This window comes from Pteropus alecto, unplaced genomic scaffold (genome assembly GCF_000325575.1).
Source record: "Pteropus alecto unplaced genomic scaffold, ASM32557v1 scaffold312, whole genome shotgun sequence".
Lineage (NCBI taxonomy): Eukaryota > Metazoa > Chordata > Mammalia > Chiroptera > Pteropodidae > Pteropus > Pteropus alecto.
Window position 1 is genome coordinate 3611635 of NW_006433948.1, and position 24866 is coordinate 3636500.

At 47.0% G+C, this 24866-nt stretch overlaps 1 protein-coding gene across 1 annotated transcript in view; it reads right to left on the reverse strand.

Moving 5' to 3' along the window:
• HDAC8 (histone deacetylase 8) overlaps positions 1 to 24866 on the reverse strand; it is a 172802-nt gene that overhangs the window by 17529 nt on the left and 130407 nt on the right. Inside the window, exon 10 of the mRNA XM_006908550.2 lies at positions 3448 to 3553. Within this exon, the coding sequence (XP_006908612.1) occupies positions 3448 to 3553 (106 nt within the window). The remainder of the gene's footprint in view (positions 1 to 3447; positions 3554 to 24866) is intronic.

The window sequence follows — 24866 nt, forward strand, 5'->3', positions numbered from 1 at the left end:
CGAGTGGCCTCTGGAGATTGAGTGCGTCAGCGCCGTTCCAACTCTGGAAGGTTCTCTGTGGGCCGACCCCTCTGGAACACGTCAACCAGAGGAAAGGCAAACGAGTGCGGGCACATGAAGATAGAAGAGCTTTTCTCTGTATCGAGCTAAAGGTTTGAATTGACTGTCCATGCTTTTATTTTTGTCTTTGTTTTTCTTCTTGGATAGACTAATGGGCAGAGCAGATGGGATAAGGTGAGGTCTAAATTTGCCTGTCCGTCCACTCATCCCGTGGCGTATGGAACACATCTCTATAAGATGAACCTCTCAGGTTTGATCTCCAATAGGTCCCAAATCCCATCTTTTGTGCTTCTAAGGGATGCGGTGAGAAAGAGAAAAAAAACCAATCTCAAAGGCTGAACAAATTCAGCTACACACGCTGGCTCGACTCCCTCCCATAGAGTGGAGCTTAATATCCATCCACTCACTCATTGTCACCCCACCTCCCCAAATCGATCTGTGCCTTGTGTCCCCCCACTCGATTTTTAGTGGGGGGAGGTCTGAGGGGGGCACGATGAGAGATGGCCAGCCTCACTGAGGTTTTTATACGAAAGAACAAATGACAGTCTTGTAGGCAGGTTCGGGAAAATCCTTCAGAATGCAGAAAATTCAGCAGCCTTTTCACACTGACCATTGTCATGGCAACGCACTGTCTGATGGCAGCGTGCGTCATGAGGCTGCAGGGGCACGGTCTCAGTATAGCGGGTAAGCTTGGCCGTTTTTAGCAGTGTTCGGACTTCTTTCTAGCCTCATTTTTGGTAGGTTTAGCTGAATTTCTTCCTAGTTTTGGCCTTGGGTGCTCTGCTCATTGGCATGGCGAGAACGCAAGACCTTCTCAATATGAAAACGATGGCTAAACGGAACGTGAAGATTCCCAGCGCCGTTGCCCCTCTACTTGCTGTCCGCCCTCTCTGGCTCCTCCCCGCCCACCATCAGCCACTTACTTTCTTTTCTTCTCATCAATTCTTTCCTGTACACATCATTACGTCCCCTCCACCCGACAACTGTGACTCATCTACCAAGCCTGCGACTCTCCTCATATTCTTTTAATTGTTTTTTGGATTTTCTCATTGTCATGCACGGCATCCTAGAATCTTAGGGTTGGAAGGAACCTTAACAATAATCTAGTACAATCATCCTCCCCCAATGCCAAGAGCCCCTCTACCATATGACAGCCAAATGACTGTCCAGCCTCTACGGGTATGTCTCCAGCGACAGAGACCTCATTGCTTTCTGGGCAGACTAGTACACCTTGGACAGCTGTAACTGTTAGGAAACTCTTCCTTCTACTGAATGAAAATTTGCCTTTTAATAATATCTACCCATGGGTCCTAGCTCTGCGCCCTGGGACCACATGGACTGACTCTGTCTGCGTCCTCTGCTCTGTGATGGCCTCTCAGCGATAGCCTCCTGGAGCAAGCTCCTATTTGTATAAGGCCCTTTCAAAGTGACGTTGACAATACACAAGCATCTCCAGAGGTCACCTTGCCCTGGTGACTCACACGAAAGTCCATGTTGACTAAAATCCCCAACTCTCTTTCAGACAAAATGCTGCTTAGCCATGTCTTCCCATCTTGTGTATGTCCAGTTGCTTTTGAGGACCCGTCTCCTGGTCTATATATTTTTTCTGCAATGCTTTCATCAAGTCCTGAGTTGAATTCTGGTATGTACAGGTTTCCCACTTTAATTTCATTGTATCACAATCAGATTATTGCTTTAACCTGTTAGGATCTTTTAAAAATCTTGTCTTATATATAACTGACATGTCCTCTAAGATTTTCCATTGTTTTTTTTTTTTACCAAGCCTCAAACTAGTCTTTGATCTCAAATCTTTTAAAAATGTGTTCCTCTTTTGCGTTTCTTACCTTTCCTAGTTCTCTTCCCTTTGAATCACATTCCTTATGTCTTCTCTCACTTGTCATTTCCATTTCTTCAATAGCAAGATGTCACCACTCTCTGGAGATGTGTGTCTGGGTGTGTGTGCGGGGCATACAGATATCTGCACATACGCAGGTGTGAGCAAGTAGCTGCAGAGACTCAATTTAGTTTCTCTGTTCCTACCGCTTTGTATGCGCTCTACCAGGATTTAGAGCCTAGATGGGGGGGGGGGGGAATGGCAACGCTGAAGGAACATGGATGGGTAAGAGAAGGTTGTCCAGGATCAGCCCAAAAGGAAACGGGAAGTGCGTCCTGGGTCTGAGAGGGGCAGGAAGAAGCTAGGATGGGACTGCTAGTTAATTAGGGCTGCAGCACAGCGAGGACCAGGAATAGAAGATTTTAGAAGACAGGCCAGGAATAGAAGGATTTTAAAGGCCTGAGAGGTTGGACAAGGGAGGACGGACGACTTGGTTAGGAATTGAGGACCTGTGGGGTCAGGGGAAGTCTGGGACGTCCGGGGCGCCTTCGAGAGGCAATGGCACTGCCGTGAGCACAGCCTTATGAGTTTATGGCTTATGAACTTAGAAAATTTTCTCTGGCCAGAGGAGCCTGAGATGTGGAGTTCCTGCCTATGGACTCAGCTGTTGTCACAGACCGGGCCCTGTCAGAGGATAGGGCCTTAATGTCACCCTCGGCAAAGACCCCGAGGACACGATGTGTCCCCTCAGACTAAGTCCGGCACAGAACGTGCTTCCCTGTCATGCTAGATTCTATTTCTACGAGGGCGTCGAGTTGGGAAGCAGCCGTGGGGTTCGATCGGCATTCAGCAGCATTTAGCAAAATCCAACACTCATTCAGGACAGAGGCGTTCAACAAAGTAGGAATACAGAGGAGGGCTGGTGCTCCCTTGCTCATTATGTGAGCAGACAGGCTGTGTGATACCCTTGGTTTCTTAACTGTGCAAACAATTAGGATCCAAAACAGTGTGATCGAGAGGGCAATAACCTAGTGACAGCTACTTTTCCTCTGTCCAGAGGCCACGATAATTGTAGGGCAGTCTTAGGGAAGGGAACGATAAGGTGACAGGTGAGACAGGGGAGCCTGCGCCCGGCCATCCGAAGCCCACAGTCTCTCAAGGTCCTAATGGACCAAGGAACCGTGTCGCAACGGAGTGTGTGCGAGCCCTGTGCTCTCCACGTCTGAATCGACTTGAACTTCCCTCACCTCAAAGAGGGTTTTACTGTTGCCCTTTGGAAAGAAAAAAAAAAGTACTTGTTTTCCATTGGAGGTGCCCAGAGCTGAAACTTTTGTGTCCCTGAGGGTGATATTAGCTGGCCAAATGACAGTCCCGACCAGAGTGGCCAGTGTGGAATTCCCAGTACGATCTGTCAGGCCAAGAAGAGGTCTCCCTTCCAAATGAGCGGAACGACTAGTCACCGAAAGCCAAACGGTATCTGGGGAAGCCCCCACTGCCGGGCCACCGCGAGCTGGGCGGAGCGAGGAGGGCAGGGCTCGAGTGGTGGCGCTCACCTTTGATGTAGCTGAGGATTTGCTGGACTCGGTGGGGCTCATTGCGGTCTGGCCGGCAGCTTGGCGTGATTTCCAGCACATAATCAGGACCATATGCTGTGAAAAACTGTAAGGAAAGGGAAAGGCCAAAAAACAAAGTGAACCACAGAAAACCTCCACACTGAACCATGTACAAACAGAACAATCAAAAGGAACCCCCCGCTATCGCCAAGGCCGGCGGTGCCAGGTGTGCAGGGAGGGACAATGCAGCAGGGTCCTGTCCCGGAGGCGCCAACCGCCTGTTCAAGACCTCCAGGGACAGTCCACCGCTAAATTCTTTAGTTGGTTGTTCGAGGTTGTCACTGCTCAGGTCTCAACTTTTCTCTGCAGCCTCAGCTCGTCCTGCCTCCCTGGGGCCCTTCTCCAGCCACGGCGGTCTGCGCTGAGCGCTCCCAACCCGAACCACGCTTTGTCTCCCTTAGGGTCTTTGTCATCCCTCTTTCCTGGAGCCTGCAAAGGCCCTCCCCCTATCCCTGCTGCCTGTAAAAATCCTCCCCATCCTTCTGGGCACAGCTCAAATGTCACCTCCTTCACAAAGCTGTCCCTCGTTCTCCACCAACTCCCAGAGCGTGCTGGTGGTACCTCTCTTATGGCCCTTGTTCAACAAATAGACGGCGCTGGCCTGCAAGTCACATGCAGGTCACGGTGCTGGCTGCTGTGGGGCCTATGAAGACGGACGAGACTTCCTCTGCGGTCGTCCAGGCATTCATGAGCACATGCTGCTTTGCACAGGGACCTTTCACCAGTGACCTGACCTCCCCGGCTCTGGAGGATCAGCCCCTTGAAGGCAGACAGCACCTCACTGGTCCTCACGGAGCACCGCAGCTGCCCATCAGTTCTGGCTGCCTGCAGTTCCCGGCCCGGGAATGTCAAAGCAACTGTTTTCCTACTTCACTTTTTCTTTCTCTGTTATAGACTGTATTTGTTTTGAAAGTCAGGGAATGAAAAGAAAGGTTTTTGGATTCTATTTCTAGCTCGCTAGATGACTCCTTGTGACCTTTGGTAAGTCACAATTTCTGATTCAGCTTCTCTATTGGGGCCCGCTTCGGGAAAAACACTCCATGACAAAGGGAATCATTCAATTGAGTAAGTCTTTGAATGGGAAATATGCAAAGCTGCTACTTCTGTTTGGTTTTTAACAGAAATAGTATTTGTGCACACTCTCTGGAGAGAGAGCATACGGTCCTTAATATTATGTGCTTTCAATAGCGATATTGTCAGGCGGTAAGTAAGCCAGGGAAATTCAAATTCCACAGAGAAAATGGTACAGAGGGCGTGAAAAAAGGGATCTTGATATGTGTCATGAGTTTGATGTCATTCAAAGAGCCTCTAACAAATAATCCAGGGTTATTGCCATTGCTACCAAATGATCCTTGTGAAGAGTCTGGATGTACATCTGGCACCGTGGGAGAGCCTGTGGAACGTTCTCTATGGATCTGTAGAATCCATGGGAGTCATTCGATGGGGACGTGGCTTTTGCACATTCATGGCAGAAAACTCAACACATTTAATTAAAAGGAAAATGTCCCAAACTGTGCCAATGCTTATAATGCTTCTTTTTTTTTGTGTTTTGGACTGCTAGAACGGAGACAGGGGCCTAGTTCCTTGCTGCTGCAGTTCTTACTCTCTGATGCTCGAAGCCCCGAGCTCTGGAGCTGGAAGAGGCCTTAAGTAGAGATTGTGTCTACCAAACCCACATGTGGAACAGATAGGAGGGGTCACCTGGGTGACACATCCAGAAACGAAACCGCCATCGTGATCACAGAAACTTGAGAGGTTTGTATTTTTAACCAAGGAGGGCCCCTTGGTATCAGCCCGTGGACCACATGGGCTCGGCCCTAGAAAAGAAGGCTCCAAACAGGGGTGGCCGTGTCTGCTCAGTGCACCTATTTCACGGGTATGGGAAGACGGGTTTAGCGAGAGCAAGAGAAGAAAGGCAGCTGCCACGAAGCAGCCACTCAGGGTGACCTGAAACGCTGGCATCAAAGCGCTACGAACATCACATGCAGGGAGCCTGGCTGGGGTATGGGAGGAGGGCCTGTCCGCCCTCATCCGCGACAGCAGCACTGCCGAGTCCCTGTCAGCAGGACGTGTGCTGAGCTGTCTGTTTAGGGCTGTGTGTTCGGAACAACATGTCCTCATTTTGAGTGCCTTCTCCATGGTTACCCGTTCTCTCCTACCTCAGTCCCCTCTTTGACCAAGAGATCACGGTTGCAAGACGGTCAGCTGGGGCCAGAACTGCCATGTAACAGAACTCACCTCTCCTGGGATGGAGCCTCTCGTGCTGATTTTCACTAACTGCCATGTAAACCACTATTTGGTGAAGCAGGTGGCTGCGGGTAGTACGCAAGCTGGGGTCCCGAACGCCTCCCCACCTTCGCCAATCAAATATTATTCCCAGGTCCTGCTTATTCGTGCTATTCTTAGGCTAGGGGACACAGACGATTTAAGAAAGTTCCTGTTTTGTGATCTAGTTCCACATGGCCGCTGGCCGGGCCTGGCCTGGGAGGCTCTTCTTGGGCCAAGGGAAGCAACAGGAGCCTCCGGGAGGGAGAGGCTGCATCTAAGGCAAAGGCGCTGCCCTCTGCCCCGTCCGTCCATCCAGCCGGCCGTCTCGGGCGTCCCTCTGTTTCTGTTATGTTACGCTTTTATTTTGGCATTTGTTAACTCTCTTCTACTGGACTGTGGATTCCACAAAGGTACAACGTTCTGTTATGTTCTCTTCGCATAGTCTGCAGAGCAGAGCTGAAGTCATTAAAGGTTCCCTTTAAACTTTTATTTTAAAATTATGTTGAATTAAATGAATTCACGAAAGGTTTAGCTGGCTGTTCAGTTAATTCAGTTAATGATGCGAAGAGCCGACTCGTGGCGTCACCAGCTTTTTCAGACTTTGGAGTCGGGCAGAGCTGGCTTTTCAGACCCGGACAGAGCTGTGCGCGCCAGGAGAGCGTCTTAATCTCCATGCGCTCTTGCTACAGAGGGATGATCGATGGCCGCGCGATCGGGCTGCTTGAAACCAGTGAAGTGACATACGCAGAAGGGCCTAGCCAGGGCCCAGCACTTAGTAGGACTTCGCTCAGCGTGAATTTCCTTCTCCTGGGCCCGGAGGCCCCTGCTTAACCGGTGCCTCTACACCATGGGAATGCTGGACACTTGAAGCCGCCATGAAGAAGGAAGAGCCTGTCCTTCGGCCAGACAAAGCGCAGCAGCCCTGGGTCCCCAGGACCATAAAGCCATTAGGTAGCTCCACCCAGAGCCTGCAGACAAACGGACCTCTCCCCAGCTCCCTCCCTACGTATGCGCCTGCCACACGTTACTCACTGGGGAGGTGGAAAGGAAATCTGATGCATGAGGCAAAGGAGATGTTAGGGTGGAGGGATTTGGCAAGCACTAGAAACAGCTCGAGGCCCCACCCTGCCGCTGCCCTGCAGCCCTGGAAAGGAAAGGCAACGGGCGAGCGGCAGGCCGGTTCCCAGGCAGGTGGAGCAGGGGATGAGCCGGTCAGCGGCCTTCCCGTGGGAAGCGCGCTTTGATCTCGGCAGAGGCAGGACAGAGGTGCTAAGCTTTCTCCACCCTTCCCCTTCTCCCTCGCTGCTCCTTTTGCCTTCTGGGTCTCAGCTTGCACGTTTTTGAGGGGCGCATGGTACTGGAAGAGGGGGTACATTGAAAGTATGATGTGGGGCGACGGACGGTACTTGAAGATAGTGGCTACCTTAGGGTGGCCGGTCCCTTCTCGACGCAAGAGTCAATGAGTAAAGAAATGAAAGCTGCTCGGCATACGCTTGGCCACCCGGTCACAGAGATGTTCGGAGGAAGCCTTAGGGTCGCTCTTACTCCTTCATAACTCTATTTGGTCATAGGACACAAAGCGATAAAGCCGGAGCAGTCAGCCACTCATCGGACCCTCCCTTCGACATTTATTCCCCACTATGCGCCTGGCTAGCGTGGTCACTGAGGTACATGGACTATAAGACACATTCAGTAGAAGGGACTGAGCGAGAACGCGAAGAACAGGCCAGCCGTGCGCTTCGCAGGCCTCACGGTGTGGAGGATGCAGTGGCATCTGAGAGGAGCAGCACGAGCAGGGAGATCAGAGACCCGTGAGAAGGCTGCTTCTCACGGGGAGCGGTCACGCGGCCCAAGCCCGGAGAGCTGTGGGAGGAAAGGAGACATTGGAAAACTGAAGACAGCATGAGTAGGACTGAACAATAGATTAGATTGGGTGTGGAATGTGTAGGAGGCGCCTTAACAGGATGAGGAACACGGGCAGAGGACAAAGGTTCTTGGTGGGCTGCGTGTGTGTGTGAGGGGTGCCGTGGTAGCATGTGGAGGGCCAGGACTCCGGTGACATAGTGCTTTCCGATTTAGGAGACAGCTTGGGCCTCACACACAGGCTGTGTATTCTAGATTTGGGAGTTACCAATGATATGAAGGGATTGCGTGAGAGCTGCGAAGGGATTGCTTTGGCTGGCAGGGGACGCTTGCTACAGAGTGAGCAAGGCGACGAACGCCTCATGGAGAACAGCCGACACTTCAGAGGTGCATAGAGGGAGCGGAAACAGTTCTGGTTACAATCTGAGACACTACACAGAGGTTAAATGAGAGGAGGACAGTCTTCTGATTTGTCCACGCGAAGGACACCTTTGCTGCAGCAAAGTCAGTGGAGGGTGTGGACAAGGCCTGGCTGGGGCGGGCTGAAGAGTCGCATGGGAGGAAGTGGCGATGACAGTGATGGTAAGGACACATTCTTCTCTTTTAGGAGTTTGATACAGGGATGGGGCTGGGCTGGACTGGGTATTGTAAGATGGGAGGGTCTTAAGAATATTCCTAGGCTGAGAGGAAGAGCCCATAGGCTGGCAGTCATAGGCAGCGTACTAGGGACTCAGAGTTCACTCTGTCTGTCTTTCTGGCCCTTGGCCAGAGCACCACCAGGGAAGAATACTCTTTTCATCATATTTATACCTCCTATCGTTCTTAGCACGGAGCCTGGAAAATAATAGCTGACCAATTCATCTCTATTGAACAAACGAAATAAAATGTGTTTGGCATTCTGAGGAGATTCACAGCCAGTAGGGAGAGTTAGAGTCTCAAAGTGGTGGTGGTGGGGGGGCGGTGATTGCAAACAGGCAATGCTAGGCTTCGGTTGCGGGTCGCCAGTGCAGATAAAAGAGTGTGGGACCAGTCTGCGGACTGGCAAGTGCTGTAAGGTGGCTAAAGAGAGAAAAGGGGAGTATGGGACGCCTGGAATCCCAGGCTGAGGAGTCAGGCCCTCTCACAGGCCCCGACGCTCTGCTGTGCCTTCAGTTGGGGGCCTGGTGCTGCTGACTGTGACGTGGGCCCTGACCAGGACGAGCATCGCTTGTCTCGAATCACCCTATGACGCCTCACAACCTTTCCTAGATCCCCAATTACTCCATCAAAGAACTTGAGCCCAGCCACGATGGAAACAAAAAAGCCCTCTTTTCCTCAGAAAAACATTTCTGTTTACAGGAAATTCGGTTATTATAAATGTCATTTATGGTACATTTAAGGACATAAAATTGTGGCGGTATTATTGACAATAAATTTTATTGCCATGGCTTTACGACACGAACAAACAAAAATAATAACCTCACTAGTCGTGGGACTGAACTGTAAGGAGGCAGCACCCCAAGGGCCAGTTAGGAGTGTCCAGAGCATGTGGAGGTGGACATAATGGCGGAGACCTGGTGTCTCTTGGAGACCTGTCTACACTACACCTGTGTCCCATCTGCGATAGTCACCTCACACCTGGAACACAGAGTCGGGACTTAAGAACTGCTTCGTGGTGAGGCTCGTATCCCAGTGCCACGAGCTGTCTGAATGAGTGAGTGAATGAATGAATAGGGCCTGGATGTAGTTTTATTATTTGTATGTTTTAATGGTATTTTAACTCTTGGTATAGAAAAAAAGGTTCTTAAATAATCAAATAAACCTAAGAAATATTAGCTTATTTAAGCATTGATTATATTTAAGCAGAGTATACGCAATATTAACCAGTATTATTTCAATAGCTCACGTGCTTAGAGGCTCCATGAACAAACACATAGCCCTTTAGTGTACTGTATTCAGTCACGTTCCTATACTGGTTGGTGCACAGTAATGTGTGTGTGTGTGCTGTGTGTGTGCACAGTCACAGATGCACATGCACATGTTGTACTAGGTGCTGAGCATTATTCTAGGCCCTAGTGGCGGGGGGGCGAGGAGCTGAGTCCAAAAAGAAAATAAGCTCTGGTGACTGTCCTCAAGGAGATGAAAATCTAAATATATATAGAGAGAGAAAATCACAGGAAGGGCAGAGGAATGAATCCAAGCCTAACTGTGTGCTACGGAGCACAATAAAACGCCTTCCTATGTGTGGGACACTGAACAAGAGAAGCGACTTGTCCAACATCACTGTGCTCAGTAACAGATGTGAACTTTAACCCATGGCCTTGGACTTGCAGCGCAGAAGGCTTTCTACTACGCCACGAAGTAATGAGCATAGCGCTTAAAGACTGAGATTTCTGGAGTCCTAGAGGATGAGCCCCGAGTCTTGTTTGTAAAATATGGAGTTGCTGTGACAATAAGTGAGTTCTTTCGTGTAAAGCAGTCAAGGGCAGTGAGTGGCGCACAGAAAATGCTCAGTAAATGTTATTAAATGCTAGATATTATTATTATTATTGTTATCAGTATTAATGGTGCTTTATCAACTGCATAAAGAAACAGGAATTCTGCATATAATGGACAGTAGCAGAACCGGATTTCTTGACAAATGCCCGTTCAGGCTGAATGAGCGCGAATTCTAAAGAGCTAACCCAGAAAGAGGGGAGAGGGATGAAAAAGAGAAGGAGTCAAATGAAAGACAAGAAAAATGGAAGAGAGGAGGAGAAATGAGAAATTGGAAGTGGTGGGAAAGCAGGGCGTGGGGACAGAGGTGACCGAAAGGAAAGGAAAGTGGGGGGCAGCCGAAGAGACGAGCGCAGGGCCCCTGTGGGCAAAGGCTTTCCCTCTGAATGTGGTTTCAGGAGTTTGGGGGAACAGCCCCCGGGGAGAGAATCCCTCCTTCGCAAATCTGCACAGGGCCAGCTCTGGCTAAACCATATGTCTCTGTTAATGAAATGAGTATTTTGGAAAGAAGCCTGCACAAGAAGCTTTTTTTACATCAATTTTTCCTTAGCAAACGGTGGGGATGGAAGAAGGGAAAGTATAGGGTTATCGCTTTACGTGCTGGACAAGGGCTGAGATGACCTTGAAAATGGATTCTGTTGGAGGATTAGTAAGCGCTGCCTCGCCTCGATCCTCTCTGTTCCTTCCAAGTAACTGCCCTCTCTCTATTCCTTCGCTGCTAAACTTGTTAAGATCTCTCTTTTCTTCATTACTCTGGGCTCTTCACTTCTGACACTTCAACCCAGGATGGCAAAGAGATGGGAACCTGTTGGCAACTCCAATTGGTAGTGGGTGCTTGCGCTGTGTTGAGAAGGATTCTGAGGCTGTGTCTAGGTTCGGCAGGAAAATGGGCCATGGCCACTGTAATCCATGGTGGTCAGGGTGGGGGCTGGGAGGGATGGAGTCCTATGCACCCTGGATATGCTATTCCTGCTTTAGGGACCTAAGAGTCACTGCCTACTCGCCCAACCTAATGTCCTCTTTCCAGTTATCACTCAGCCGACTTGACCTCTCTCCAGCACGTCATCGAATACCTCTCTATTTTGGCACTATCTTCTTTCTCATCACCACGCCTCTCCCTCTTCCTTCTCGGCCTCCTTCTCTAGATCTTCTTCCTTCACCTGTCCCTAAAATATAGGTGCCTCTAGGTTGTATTCTCAGCTCTGTGTCTCTGAAAGACTTCACACTCTGCTGTTGTTTTCATCACTTCTCTGGGGCCAGTGTTTATCACCAGCCTCTGACTTGCATTTTTAACGGCCCGCTGGACATTTCTGCCTGGAAAACTTGAATTCCTGGTATTGGATGCTTAATGTGCTCCAAGTAGAGCTAGTTCAGCACCGTAGGTGAGTCTCATCACACAGTAAGCTCCTCGGCAAAGATTTGAACTTATGGGTCAGTACGCTAATGCTTTGTTTAGAGCCACTGGATTTTGTGCTTTCAAAATACCTGAAATGATACAAGACTACGGGAGCTCTATGTTTGTGAGATATTCTCATTGTTTCGTAAGCAATGATTTTTTTTCCCCTTGCCATTTGGCAGATGAAGGAAAACATCTACCCGTTTTCAAGAAGATAGACAGGGGAATAGGGTACTACCAAGACCGGCATTATGTCTCAGGGGACATCGGACAGTGCGCAATGTGCTTTGGGCATTACTTAAAGACACACAAGCCCTGGCCTTGAAGAGCTTACAGTTTAGTCAAGGACGTGGACAGGTACAGGAGCGACTATGATAAGATGAATGTCAGACGTGAGGCTGTAAGACCTCAAGTGGAAGTCTTAGTTCTGAGTATGGGGGCTGGGTAGTGGGTAAGGCTTCATGGAAGGGATGGGAAGCAGCTGAACTGGCCTTGAACAAGTAAGATTTAAACAGGAAGGGAGAGAAGGTAAGACAGGCAGAAAGAACAGAATGAGGATAACAAAGATACATTTGAAACAAGTCATCAAAAATTCATTTATGAGAAAGAACAGAGTGCTTGTTGTAACCAGCTCTGTAAGCAATTTTCTCGTCTTCTCTGAATAGGACAACCTTCGTCCGTGATGGGCAATGATAGATTAACAGGCTCAGCGGAGGCAGGGGAAAAGCCACGGGTGAGCCTCATGCCCCGTAGGAGCAGGATTTCTCTCTGGTATATCCATCACAGTGGTTACTTGGGGCGACACAGAGTTGTACTTGCTTAGCACCTATTGACTCAGTCGTCAGTATTGACATTCACTTGACACTAACGTCTCCTAAGCACTGTGTGCGCGGTTCTGTGGCAACAGTAACTGCAATGCGCTCTGGTGGGTACTGTACTAGCTGCGCAGGCATGGAGCCCGTGCAGTCCATAGTGGAGACGATGCAAAGCCGTGCCAAGTCAACCTCTAACTGATGCCCCTGTCTCCCTTCCGTCCCTGAGCCTTCCTTCCGAAACTCAGATCTGATCATGTCATTCCCTTTGCTTCAAATCTGGGGTGGGCTCCCCAGAGACTGCGGGGCCAAGCCCAAAGGGGAAAGCAGGACATACAAAGACCTTCGCAGTCTGGCCCGGCTGACTTCTCCAGTCTCACGTGACATCGTGGTCTGGGCTGTGGCCTCTAAAGTGTAGTGTCTCTTCCTGTTCCTTTTTATCTGCTCAACTCCCCCACTTCCTTCGAGTCCCTGCTAAATGTTGCTTCTGTGCCACCTTGGCCTCATCTCCTCCGGATGGAGCGCGTCCCTCCTCTGCATCCCCACAGTTGCTGTCCAGCTCTCTATCTTGGCACCCACCACGTCATAGTGTAGTTGCTCGTTTATGTGCCTGTCTCCCCAGGAGGCAATGTTCTGTTCAAGGTCGGGAACTAGGCCTTCTTCCTTTTTTATCCTCAAGATGTGGTATGGCACACAGTAGGCGCCGCAGACATCTTTGTGGAATGAATGAATGACTTTGACATGTGGCCACTTGGGCCCCGTCGTTGTTAGCAGCTGGCATTTCTTAGCATGAGAGACACATAAAAAACGAAGGGCAGCCAGAGGAGCTGAAAAACAGGCGGCTCTAGTGACATCATGAAAAAAAAAAACCAAAACAAAACGGGAGAAGGCTGAAACAACACTCCCACTCCGGCTCTCTCAAACGCCTTTCCGTCTCGAGCAGCCCTTTTTTGTCTGCTTTCTCATTCACTTTCGAAAAAGCCAGTCACTGAAATGATTCTAATTATTCATGGTCAGTGGCATATCCAGGAAACACTTGGTTTACAAGCAATTAAAATACACTAAAATAGATTTATGCAGGTCGAACCTGATCCTGCTGTACTAGTTTGGCACTAACGTGGCAAACATCCGGAGGTCCTTAAGGTGGGTGTGCTGTGAACAGTGTGCGGCGCCTGGGGACTGCGTGCTGCCTCTGCCGACAGCCACCCTGCCACGGCTGCGCTGGCTTCTCAGTAATACTGGAACCACTTGGAGCCACTTAACCCCTTGAGGCTCGGTCTCTGCCTTGGGAAAATGGCGACACAAATCACCTTGCCCGCGTTCAGGGTTTGTTTATGAGGATCGATGGAAGACATTTTGTGAAAAGCCCTAGATGCCAGACAAATGGAGGGGGATTCACCTTCATTGCAAAAGCTCTAGCTTGTGACCATTGGGTCCCTTCCCCGCCAGCAGTGGGGCCACAGCTCATCAGCAGACTAGGGATGGCGCACTTAGGCTCGTCTCCTAATAGTTTCTTTAAGAGTCCACACGAGGATGATTCATGACCTTGCCACACTCAAAGCACCAGTGTCTTAATGTCCCTCTAATGAAGTCAGCAGTCAGCAGCTAAACAAACAGGCCATTTGGTTGAGAGCAGACACGGGGCAGCAAAGGCCTAGCACATGGAGTCCAGGTGTCCTCAGAGACTTTGTGTCACTCCCCCCACCCCATGGCGGGCTCTGCTTCCTTAGGTTGGACTCTACCTAGGGAGAAAAGGCCTCCTTCTGCTGCTGTGAGAAACCAAGGTTATATACCTAAGCCGTTCAGCTAGAGTGATTGCTGCAAAATTTAGAATGAATGGAAATAGCATATTTCAGCAACAGCTTTTGAGCTAAGCGCCGAGGAATTGCAAAAAGGCCAAAAGACTGGCACAAAGGCTGGGAGGTGAAGCAAAGGTCATAGGACATCAGTGAACACGACTTACGGTTCACCTAGAAGTCTGACCTTAAACTAATAAGGCCTTGACATACACCAATGGGAAGTTGTTTACCCATCTCCAAAAGCACCCTGGCGCCTTCATGCCATCACATGCCATCACATCTCCCTGCCTTTCTGCTGCCCATCTTAGCCTAGACCATTCCTACTCATCTTCCAAGACCCAGCTCGAATGGAACCTATTTGACATCTTAGCTGACTCTCCAAAGGCAGAGTTTCTTGTGAGCTTGTGTGGAGGTTCTAGCAGGGGAGCGCAGCTACTCATATTCCTCTGACCGAAGAACGGCCCTCTCCTCCATCAGGGAAGGTCGTGCTGTTCCACCGAGCGCGCAGCTTCAGGAGGGACACGCACGCAGTGGTGAGGGAGGAAGGGGACACTCGCCTAGCCACCCAGATCAGTGGAATCAACCCTGGAGATCAATGAGGTGACAAATGTTACAGCCAGATCACCCTCACATCCCAAAAGCAGATCTCAGGACCAAGAACCACATGGTAGCTTTACTTGAGACAGAGCCACTCACAGAGATGGCCACCGAAGGCTGGCTGAATGAATGAGCATTTGAGCAGACATGTGCCGAACTCAAACGGAAGGCTCATTAGGCAAAGATTTGATATGGTCTACACCAAGGGTCTCCAACCCATGGGCCGCTGACCAGTGGCCTGTTAGGAACCGAGCCACACAGCAGGAGGCCAGCGGCCGGCAAGGGAGCAAAGCTGCATCTGTATCTGCAGCCGCTCCCCAGCGCCAGCATCACCGCCTCAGCTCCGCCCCAGATCATCGGGCACTAGATTCTCATAGGAACACTGGTCCCTGGTGCCGGAAAGGCTAGGGACCACTGCTCTACATGCTTCTTCCACACTGGTTTACCTAATCAGTGACTGCTTCGGCGCTGGCAAGCAGCAAGAAGCCTGCTGGCAGAGGCTGTTTGACCGTGCACTGATGGGGCAAGGCCTGGGCAGCCTCTTGGGCCAGGCTATCGGCTTGGTTCCCACGACTGGCAGACATGAGCTGGAAAAGCGCCGCTCTCCACCTCCGCCCCTAATCTCGCGTGTGCTTCTTCTCAGGAAGCTGCCCAGCGGCACAGGCGGCATTGTTTAACACGTTAGAAAATTGCAAATGCATCTATTACCAAAGAGCAGTGCCGAACGGACAGGGCCTGACCTGGCCTCGGCTCTCACAGAAGCTCCGGCCCAGCAGCCACGGCCTCTGGTTCTCCTTCTAGTTTTGCTAATGATGAACTCGATGACTTCGGACACATGGGCTCGTCTCGCATCCCCTATCTGCCGAAATGGGGAGAATAATGAAGACGTTGCCCGGATTGAGTCAGTAAGAAGCTTGACTGAGATCCCTGTGGAGTGGGAAGGAGCAGTGGATGCTGCCGCAGCCTGTAGGGTTTTGTTGTTTTGCTTGTTTCTGTTTGTAAGCGTGAATCATTGTGCCTTAAGCCCAGATGCGCAGCCCATGGAGAGGGAGAGGAAGGGCAGGCGGGTGGGCACCTCCGGCCTCGGCTGCAGCAGAGCCAGTGCACAGGGAGTGGACGGGACAGGACGGGATGGGATGGGATAGGAGGGAGGGGACAGGATGGGACGGGATGGGATGCTCAGCTGCTGGCTTGCTGACAGCTGGCTTCCTGTTCCCTGGTAAGGACCAGAAGCAACAAGCTCTGAAGGCTTGTGTATTGGAACAGTTTTGTATTGAAATCAAATAAAACTCATGACAAAGTCAGTCTGACACATCTTTAATGATACGCATAATGATTACTGCGCTGCACTGTAATTAGGCATAATAGTAAGCAGCTCCCAGGAACGAGGTCAGGCAGGATGGCGCTGCGGACTGGGGGTGTCTGGACAGGAGACAGAGCAGAAAGCGAGTTGCAAGGCACTTCTCTGGTTCTCCTTCCTCTCCCCTTCCCACCCTGACCCGAGGCGACAGTCCCTCTACCTCTTATTGAGGAACAGGACAAAACCGATAAGCGGCACTCTGAACTTCCTAGGGTGTCTGGGATCTTCAGAGTGGCTTCGGGCTGATTAGTCCCCACTTTTCCATGTGGCCTAAAATTCTCCCGCGGGGCCCTAGACCTAGAAAGTACACACCTAGAGTGAGGACCGTGTTCGGATCCCAATTTGAACAAATCCATGAGGAATGATATCTTTGAGACGAGTGGGTAAAATTTAACGGTGACTGACATTAGACGATGTTAAGCAATCCTTAATTTTGTTAAGTTTGAAAATATTGCAGTTATGTTAAGACAAGGTCCTCCCTCACCTGTTGAAGAAACATACTGAAATATTCATAGGCCAGCAACTGTGGAATGGTATGGTACCCATACCATTAAAATACTTCAAGGAAAAATGAAGAATAGAAAAAGACAGGCAGAATGTTGATCATTGCAGAAGTTGGGTGACGGGTACTCGGGGGTTCATTATACTCTTCTCTCTGCGTAAGTTTGAAAATTTCCATAACAAAGAGTTTTAAAAAATGTATACCCTATACTGCTTTGGCAGTGATTTACACATTAGTGAAAATTAGTTTTCTCATGCTAACAACACCTAGCAGACGCATGCAGTTATCAGGAATGATATTTGGGCTGTGTGTCAGAACCCGGGCCGCGGTCGGGCAGTGAAAAGTCCCGGATGGGGTGAGGGAGTACTCCAGGGATTAGACCAGGGATCGGCAAACTATGGCCCAGGGACCAAATCTGTCCCTCTGTTTTTCCCCCTTGAAGATACAATTCACCCTCGTAGAGCACACAATTCAGATATTCACAAGTAGGATACTTACAAGGTTGTGTAACCATTGCCACTATATAATTCCAGAATATTTTCATCACTTCAGAAAACAACCCCATACACATTAAATATTCATTTTCCCTCCTCCGGCACCTAACAACCACTCATCTTTCTGTCTCTATGGATCTGCCCATTCTGGACATTTAATATAAATGGACCAATATAACATTTAATGTAATTACTGATAAGGCATGATTTACATCTGCCACATTGCTATTCCTCCATTACTGCCTTCTTTTTTATTCAATAGATATCTTCTAGTGTACTAGTTTAATTTCCTTGCATTATATAAAAATATATGTGTCTGTGTGTGTATTTTTTCCTTAACGGTTGCCCTGGGGATTACCATTAACATCTTAACCTTTAACAATCTAGTTCGGATTAATACCAATTTAACTTCAATATTATATAAATACTTTGCTACTATACAGCTCCGTTTCTGCACCTTTCTTTTATGCTGTTATTGTCATACAAATTACATCTTTATACATTTCTTACTTATCAAAACCAGTTTATAATTATCGCTTTATGGAGTTGTCTTTTAAATCATACGGGAGAAAAATGTTACAAAGTAAAGTAGAAAATACATTTGTTCTTTTATATTTACCTATATAGCGACTCTTATTGGTGGTCTTTATTTCTTCACAGATTCAAATTACTGTCCAGTGTCCTTTCATGTTAGCCTTAAGGATTCCTTTTAGTATTTTTTTGTAGCACTAAATTCTCAGTGTTCATTTGTGAATGTCCCAATTTCCCCTTCATTTTTGATAAACAGAATTCTTGGTCGATTTTTTTTTTCCTTTCAGCACTTTGAATATCTGGCCTCCACAGTTTCTGATCAGAAGTCAGCTGTTAATCTTATTGAGGATTCCTTGTGCATGATGAATTTTCTCTTACTGCTTTTAAGTTCTCTCCTTGTCTGTGTCTTTTGGCAGTTTATGATGTGCCTCAGTGTGGATCTCTGAGTTTATTTTACCTTGAGCTTACTGAGCTTCTTGGATGTATAGATCAATGTCTTTCATCTAATTTGGGAATTTGGGGCCATTATTTCATCAAATATTCTTTTTCCCCCTTTCTGTCTCGCCTCTCCTTCTCGAACTCCCATTATGTATATGCTCATACACTTGATAGTGTCACACAGGTCTCTGAAGCGCTGTTAATTTTTCATTATTTTTACTTTTTGCTCCTCAGACTGGATAATATCAACTGATCTGTTTTCAAGTTTGCTGATTCTTTTTTCTGCCTTTTCAAATCTTCTGTTGAGCTCGTCTAGTGATTTTGTCATTTTAATTATTGTACTCTTCTATTATAGAATTTATATTTGTTTTTTTTTAAGTTTTATTTTATAATTTTCATTCCTTGATTGATATTTTTTATTTGGTGAGAAATTTTTTCCTCATACTTTAATTCTTTGTACATATTTAAAATAGCTGATTCAAAATTTTTGTGTAGCTAAGTCCAATGTTTAGACATCCTTGGGGACAGCTTATGTCGATTCATGTTTTCTAGTGTATCGACCATACTTTCTTGTTTCTTTGCATTTCTTTCTTGTAATTTTTGTTAAAAAGTGGACATTTTAAATTAAATAATTTGGTAAGTCTGGAAATCAGATTCTTCCCCTCCCTAGGGTTTATTGGTGGTGGTGGCGGTGTTTGTTTAATGACTTTTCCTAATCAATTATTTAATGTCTCTATTCTTTGTCATGTGTGGCCACCGAAGTCCCTACCTGGTTAGCTTAGTGGTCGCTAATGGTTAGACAGAGATGTTCCTTAATGCCTGGAACCAGTAAGTCTCCAAGTCTTTTCCAGGAGGTTTCTGCGTGCATGTTAGGGCTTGAATGTCAGCCAGAGGAGCGCGCTCAGGCCTTTCTCAGGCCCTCTGCATGCCAGTGGCCTTCTGGATTCCCGGGAATATGTTGGAATTTTCCAAAGCCCGCATGGACATCTCATTCCCTCATTTTTCTTTTAAGCTTTTTGGTCAGCCTGATGTTTGTCCCAACTGTTATCTACTGCCTCAGGCAGCTATGAAATTAATCATTTGCCTCTAATTGTTTTTGACAAATGCCCCGGGGAAAAGTTTTTCACACCAAATGAGCTCTTGAGTCAGGTCTAATAGAGAAAGCCTTGTAAGTGGGGTCTTCCAGGCAACCACTAGACAGGTCAAATAATAATTCTCTGGGAATGAGTTCTTGAAGGAGCCCCAATGCCATTTGGCCCCCTCTGGTGGCTGCTAGGCCACCGGTTTTCACCACAATTGTGGGCTGTTGGTTTTCAAGGCCACCACCTCTACCCGTTTTGATAAAGTTTTGTTGAAACCCAACCACGCTCATTCACTTACGTATTGTTTATGGCTGCTTTTGTGCATAGTGGGACAGAGAGACTCTGTGGCCTGAAAAGTCTAAAATATGTATTAGGTGGCCCTTTACTGAAAAAGTTGTCTAATCGCTACTCTAGGCTGGTGATAGTTAGTAGAAATATAGTGTGGGACACATACGTAATTAAATTTTTTTAGTAGCCACATTAAAAAAGTAAAAAATAATAGGTGAAATTAATTTTAAGAATATATATATTTACACCTACAGCGCCTGGTCTTCCTAGGTGGTCTCCCATCCAAGTACTAACCAGGCCCGACCCTGCTTAGCTTCAGGGTGGCATGGCCGTAGACCATGGACCATGGCTCCACTGGGGTGTGGACCCAGGACCTTCTGCATGTAAAGCAGACATGCTAACCGCTACACTATGGAACCATGTCCATTAAGAATATATTTTATTTAATGCAATATATTCGAATATTCTCATTTCGACATATATTCAATATAAAATTAATAATGAGATGTTTTACATTTTTTTCCCTTACTAAATCTTCTACCTCCGATATGCCTTTTACACTTACAGGACATCTCAATTTGGACTGGCCACATTCCAAGAGCTAATGACTACCGTACTGGACAACATAGCTCTAGATCCTTGCTACTCAAAGTGTGATACCTGGGCTGGCAGCACTGTTTCTTTGGGAGCTTGCAAGGAACGCACACTCTGGGGCTCTACACTTGACTTACCAAATCAGTATTTGCATTTAACAGGCCCTAGGTAATTCACATGCATACTAAAGTTTGAGAAGTAAAACTCTATGCCAGTTCGCTATACTACCCCTCTCTGGGATAAAGGCCTAGTGTATCGTTCTAACAGAAAATGTAACCCGCTGGTTAAGTTGACATTCTACCCACTAGATCACGGTTGGATTCTCTGAACAATCAGTCAGGTCAGGTGACTGTGTGCCAGACGCTGTAGTAGGTACTGTGGGGTTTACTGAGCTGAAGAGGACATGGTCACAGCTTTCAGGAACCGTACAACTGCCTGGAGAATAATGCCCTGCACAAGAAGTCCAGTCTTCTTCCCCACTAAATCCTCTAAATAGCTTCTCCATCTCAAATGTAAATGTGGCAATTAGGCTCTGGATTGATCAAACAGGCATTCAGCTCAAGAGGTTCACGGGACAGAAACAAAACAGCTTCACTCCATTTGAAACTGGCTCACGGCAACGGTCCGAAGCAAACACTCAGGCTTTGGGACATGAACTCCATGGATTCTTCTGAAAGGGTAGCAACCCCATGTTTGTATAACGGGAAAGTTAGAACATCCATCATGCTCAAATTCAGGAACTGTGCACTCAAGTCAAGAGAAACCTGACAGTCTGATTTCCAGGTTCCAGTGACTTAGAATAGGAATTCCTATTTAAAGCAAAGAAAATACGAAAGGAGGAAGTGCCAGTCCTGGTTTCTCCGTGTAGGTGTTGACAAGCTATTAAATCATTAGGCTGTCCCTTGCCAGAAGCAGCAGAATAAATCTTGGAAGCTGACAAATGGTCAGTGGCTCTGTGCGCCTGCGCACTCAGAGGCGCACACAAGGGGCACACTGTTTCCCCGGGTTTATCTCCTGGCTGTGTAAATATTTCATCTGACATTTGGATTGGACTCTGAGCTAGTTTCCCACCAAGCTGATGGTTTTTAAATCTGCTTTCATCAGCCTACAATAAACTGTCTAACCTGTCTGCACAGTGCAGTGTCCTCTGCCCGCTGGCAAACAGAACAAATGGAACCCAGAGATCCCGACATACTTTTCTCAGATGTCTGAAGACGAAGAATTGCACCCAAGCTCTGCACGAGCCAGAAACACTAAGCTATGGGGCACTTGCCTCATCCCATTAGACCAGCGCCCATGAACCTTTCCTAGACTAGACCAGTGCCAGCAGGAGCTCACAATACACAGCTTGGACCTGCCGTCCCATTAAGACAGATCTTTGGCTCAGCACAATTGTGCCACCGCCAAAGATGAGGATGGACGTAATCTCATTCATTCTGGGTTGTATTCACGCTGGCTTCTCTTCGGTTTCAGATGAATTCCTTTAGTTGTTCAAAGTGTAGGAAATGCTGTGATAACCGAAACCACACGTTACCGGCCCAGAAAGCTCCTGTACTGTAATAAAGAGAAAGGGGGCACTGAGGGATGCTACGATGTGATGGCCAGTGATAAAAGTCCACATATTATAGAATTCCACTCACATGAAATGTCCAGAAGAGGCAACTCTAGAGATACAGAATGTAGATTAGTTGTCACTAGGGTTGGGGGCACAGGAACGAGATTGACTGCTAGTGGCGTGAGATTTCTTTTAGGGGGAACAAAAATGTTCTGCAATTAGATAGTGGGAATGATTGAACAACTTTGTGAACATACTAAATGCACACTTTAAATGGGTGAATTGTATAGTATGAGAACTATATCTTGAATGAGCTGTTTCAGAAAAAATGAAGAGTCATTAAATATTTTCTTCCCTCTTACCCATCAAAAGCTCCTACAGGTCTATCTTGTCAGCCTTGCTAGTCTATATTCCACTCGTAGGAGAAAGAAGCAAAAGAAAAGCTCTAGGAAAGCCATAGGACCAGGAGAGTCTATCGTGCCTACCGCTCCGAGTCCCTGACGGGTCACTCAGCCACCCAATTCATTCATTGAATATCTGCTGTGTACTAGGCCCTGAGGGGAGGTACAGCATGAATAAATCCTGTAATGAACCCAGTAATGATGTTCTTAACAATGACCCTGAGACACCCTGTATTACGATGTTAGTGTTATTCATATTCCTTTTTTTCAGAAGTTGGGAATTCACGGATGATACACTTCCTTCAAAGTTTCAATATCCGAAGTGTAAACTATACTGGGCAATTTATAATAATAGTAAAGCAAAATACTTGAGGAATAAGGAATGATGCAAACTTCCTGTTTCCCCATCATGTTGTAAGCAAGAGTACTTAACGAAGATAGGCAAACCAGAAAGGCGACAGCATGTATTCTGAGGTTTCCTCGTACAAAAGGAATTGCTTTTGTGCGTCCACAGGATTTAGTAAGAGGTGGCCTTTCCCTTTTTGTTCCAATGTAAATGAAGACATATTTCTGATGGCGCTGGTGTGAGGAAAGCTGCTACAGAGGAACTCAGCTGTTCATTTCTTTGGACAGTGTGTCGTGTTCAGAAGTAACATTCGATCTTTGGAGTCGGGCAGGCCGGCCTTCAGATCCTAGCTCGCACTTTTAATTCAGGCCTTCATCATGTCTTAATGGCTTCTGAGCTGTTCTCTGTACCTCTCAGAGTCATCCTCTGTACAGCGGTCCAAGCAAACTCGTACAAATACAAACTAGATCTCACGCTCCCTCATCGTAAGCGCCGCGGCTACACCACATCTTGGATAGGCGGGTCTAAGCTTCTTAGAATGAACTCCGGCTCCATGGCCCCAGCACACCTCCGTAGCTCCATCTCTCACCACCCTCCACCTTCCATTTCTCATTTTGTTTGTAGTTGCACACAGACAGACACACACATGTGCCCCCTCCTCTGCTTAGGCGGTTGAGCTCCCCTGGAACCACTTTCCACCCTTCTGTGCTTGGCTAACTGAATCACCATTGCATTGGTGGCAGGTGTGAGCGCAGGTTCTCGAGCCGGGTGCCAGGCCGGTCAGGGCCCCGTTCTAGCCTCTTCCCTTAACTTTGGAAGCTAGATTAAGCCCATTGAAGAGATATTGATAGAAATTGCAAGAAGCCCATTAAATTCTAGTATAAGCGACTTGAAAAGTATTTTCTTTAAAAAATCAGAAAGCGGAAAACGATATTTAGTGAGAGAATGAAACTGTCATGCCCTAGATGCGCAGTTCCCTTAACAGCATTTTTGTTACTGTTTCAAGAGATGAACTGCATACGTGAGCATAAAAATATCATTTTAACACAGCGTGATAACGTGCTCTACACAGTGTCCTGTACTCACCCTTTTAATTTAACCATATTATCTTAGAGATCCTTTCACAATGTACTATATTTATCCAATTTTCTACTGGTAAGCATTTAGAATGTTTCTAAAATTTTCTAACACTATTTCTTTTTTAATTTATTTTTTCACTGGGGTAACATTGGCCAATAACATTATATAAATTTCAGGTGTACGACATTATAATTTGACATCTGTGTACTCTGCTGCACGCTTACCACCCAAAGTCTAGTTTCCATCCGTCGCCATGTATTTGATTGACCCACTTTACCTTCTGCACCCCGTCGCCGCATCCCCTGTGCTGACCGCCATTCTGTTGTCTGTGTCTATGAGTTTGTTTTGTTGTATTAGTTATTTCTTTCTTTTATATTCCACATATGGGTGAAATCATACAGTTTTTGTCCTTTTCTGCCTGAATGATTTCACCGAGCATAATACCCTCTAGTTCCATTCGTGTTGTTGAACGTGGAAAGATTTCATCTTTTTCTATGCCTGGGGAATATACCATTGTATACATGTACCGTCTCTTCTTTATCCCATTGTATGTTGATGGGCACTTAGGTTGCTTCTGCATCTTGGCTGCTGTTAATAATGCTGCAGTGAACATAAGGGTCCATGTATCTTTTTGAATTAATGTTTTGGATTTCTTTGCATAAATACCCAGAAGAGAAACGCTGGGCCATATGGAAGTTCTATTTTTAGTTTTTTGAGGAACCTCCAGACTGTTTTCCACAGTGCCTGCGCCCATTTGCAATCCCACCAACAGTGTATGAGGGTTCCTTTTTCTCCGCATCCTCACCAGCACTTGTTGTTTTTGATTTATCGATGATGGCCATTCTGACAGGTGAGGTGGTCGTAGTTTTGATTTGCATTTCCCTAATAATTAGTAATGTTGAAGATCTTTTCATATGCCTGTTACCCATCTGTATATCTTCCTAGGAAAAAATGTCCGGGTCCTCTGCCCAATCAGGTTGTTTGCCTTTTTGTTGTTGAGAGATATGAATTCTTTATACATTTTTTGATATTAACCCCTTGTCAGAAATATCATTTGCAAATATCTTCTTCCATTCGGCTGGTTGCCTTTTTGTTTCGCTGATGGCTTCCTTTGCTGTGGAGAAGTGAAACTTCTTCTTAAGACTTCATTCACTATTATTGCGGTGCCCCCACTCACCAGAAAGGAAATTAAAAAAACCCTCGATTCTTTTATATTCCTTTTCACTAAAAATTGCATTTACTGTGATTTCTAATTACAAAGATAATAGATTTCACTTGTAGAAAAGTTGGAAGATATAAAATGGCAAAGGAAAAAGATCAGGTACTTTTCTAACGCCAGTTAATATTTTGATGAATGTCCTTCCCGTATGTTTTCTACTCACATATCTATACTTTACGAAAGGTCTACTCTCATATTTGAGGGAGAAATGTGATAAAATATACTAAAAAAACAATAATAACTTACAATGCTCTCGTCA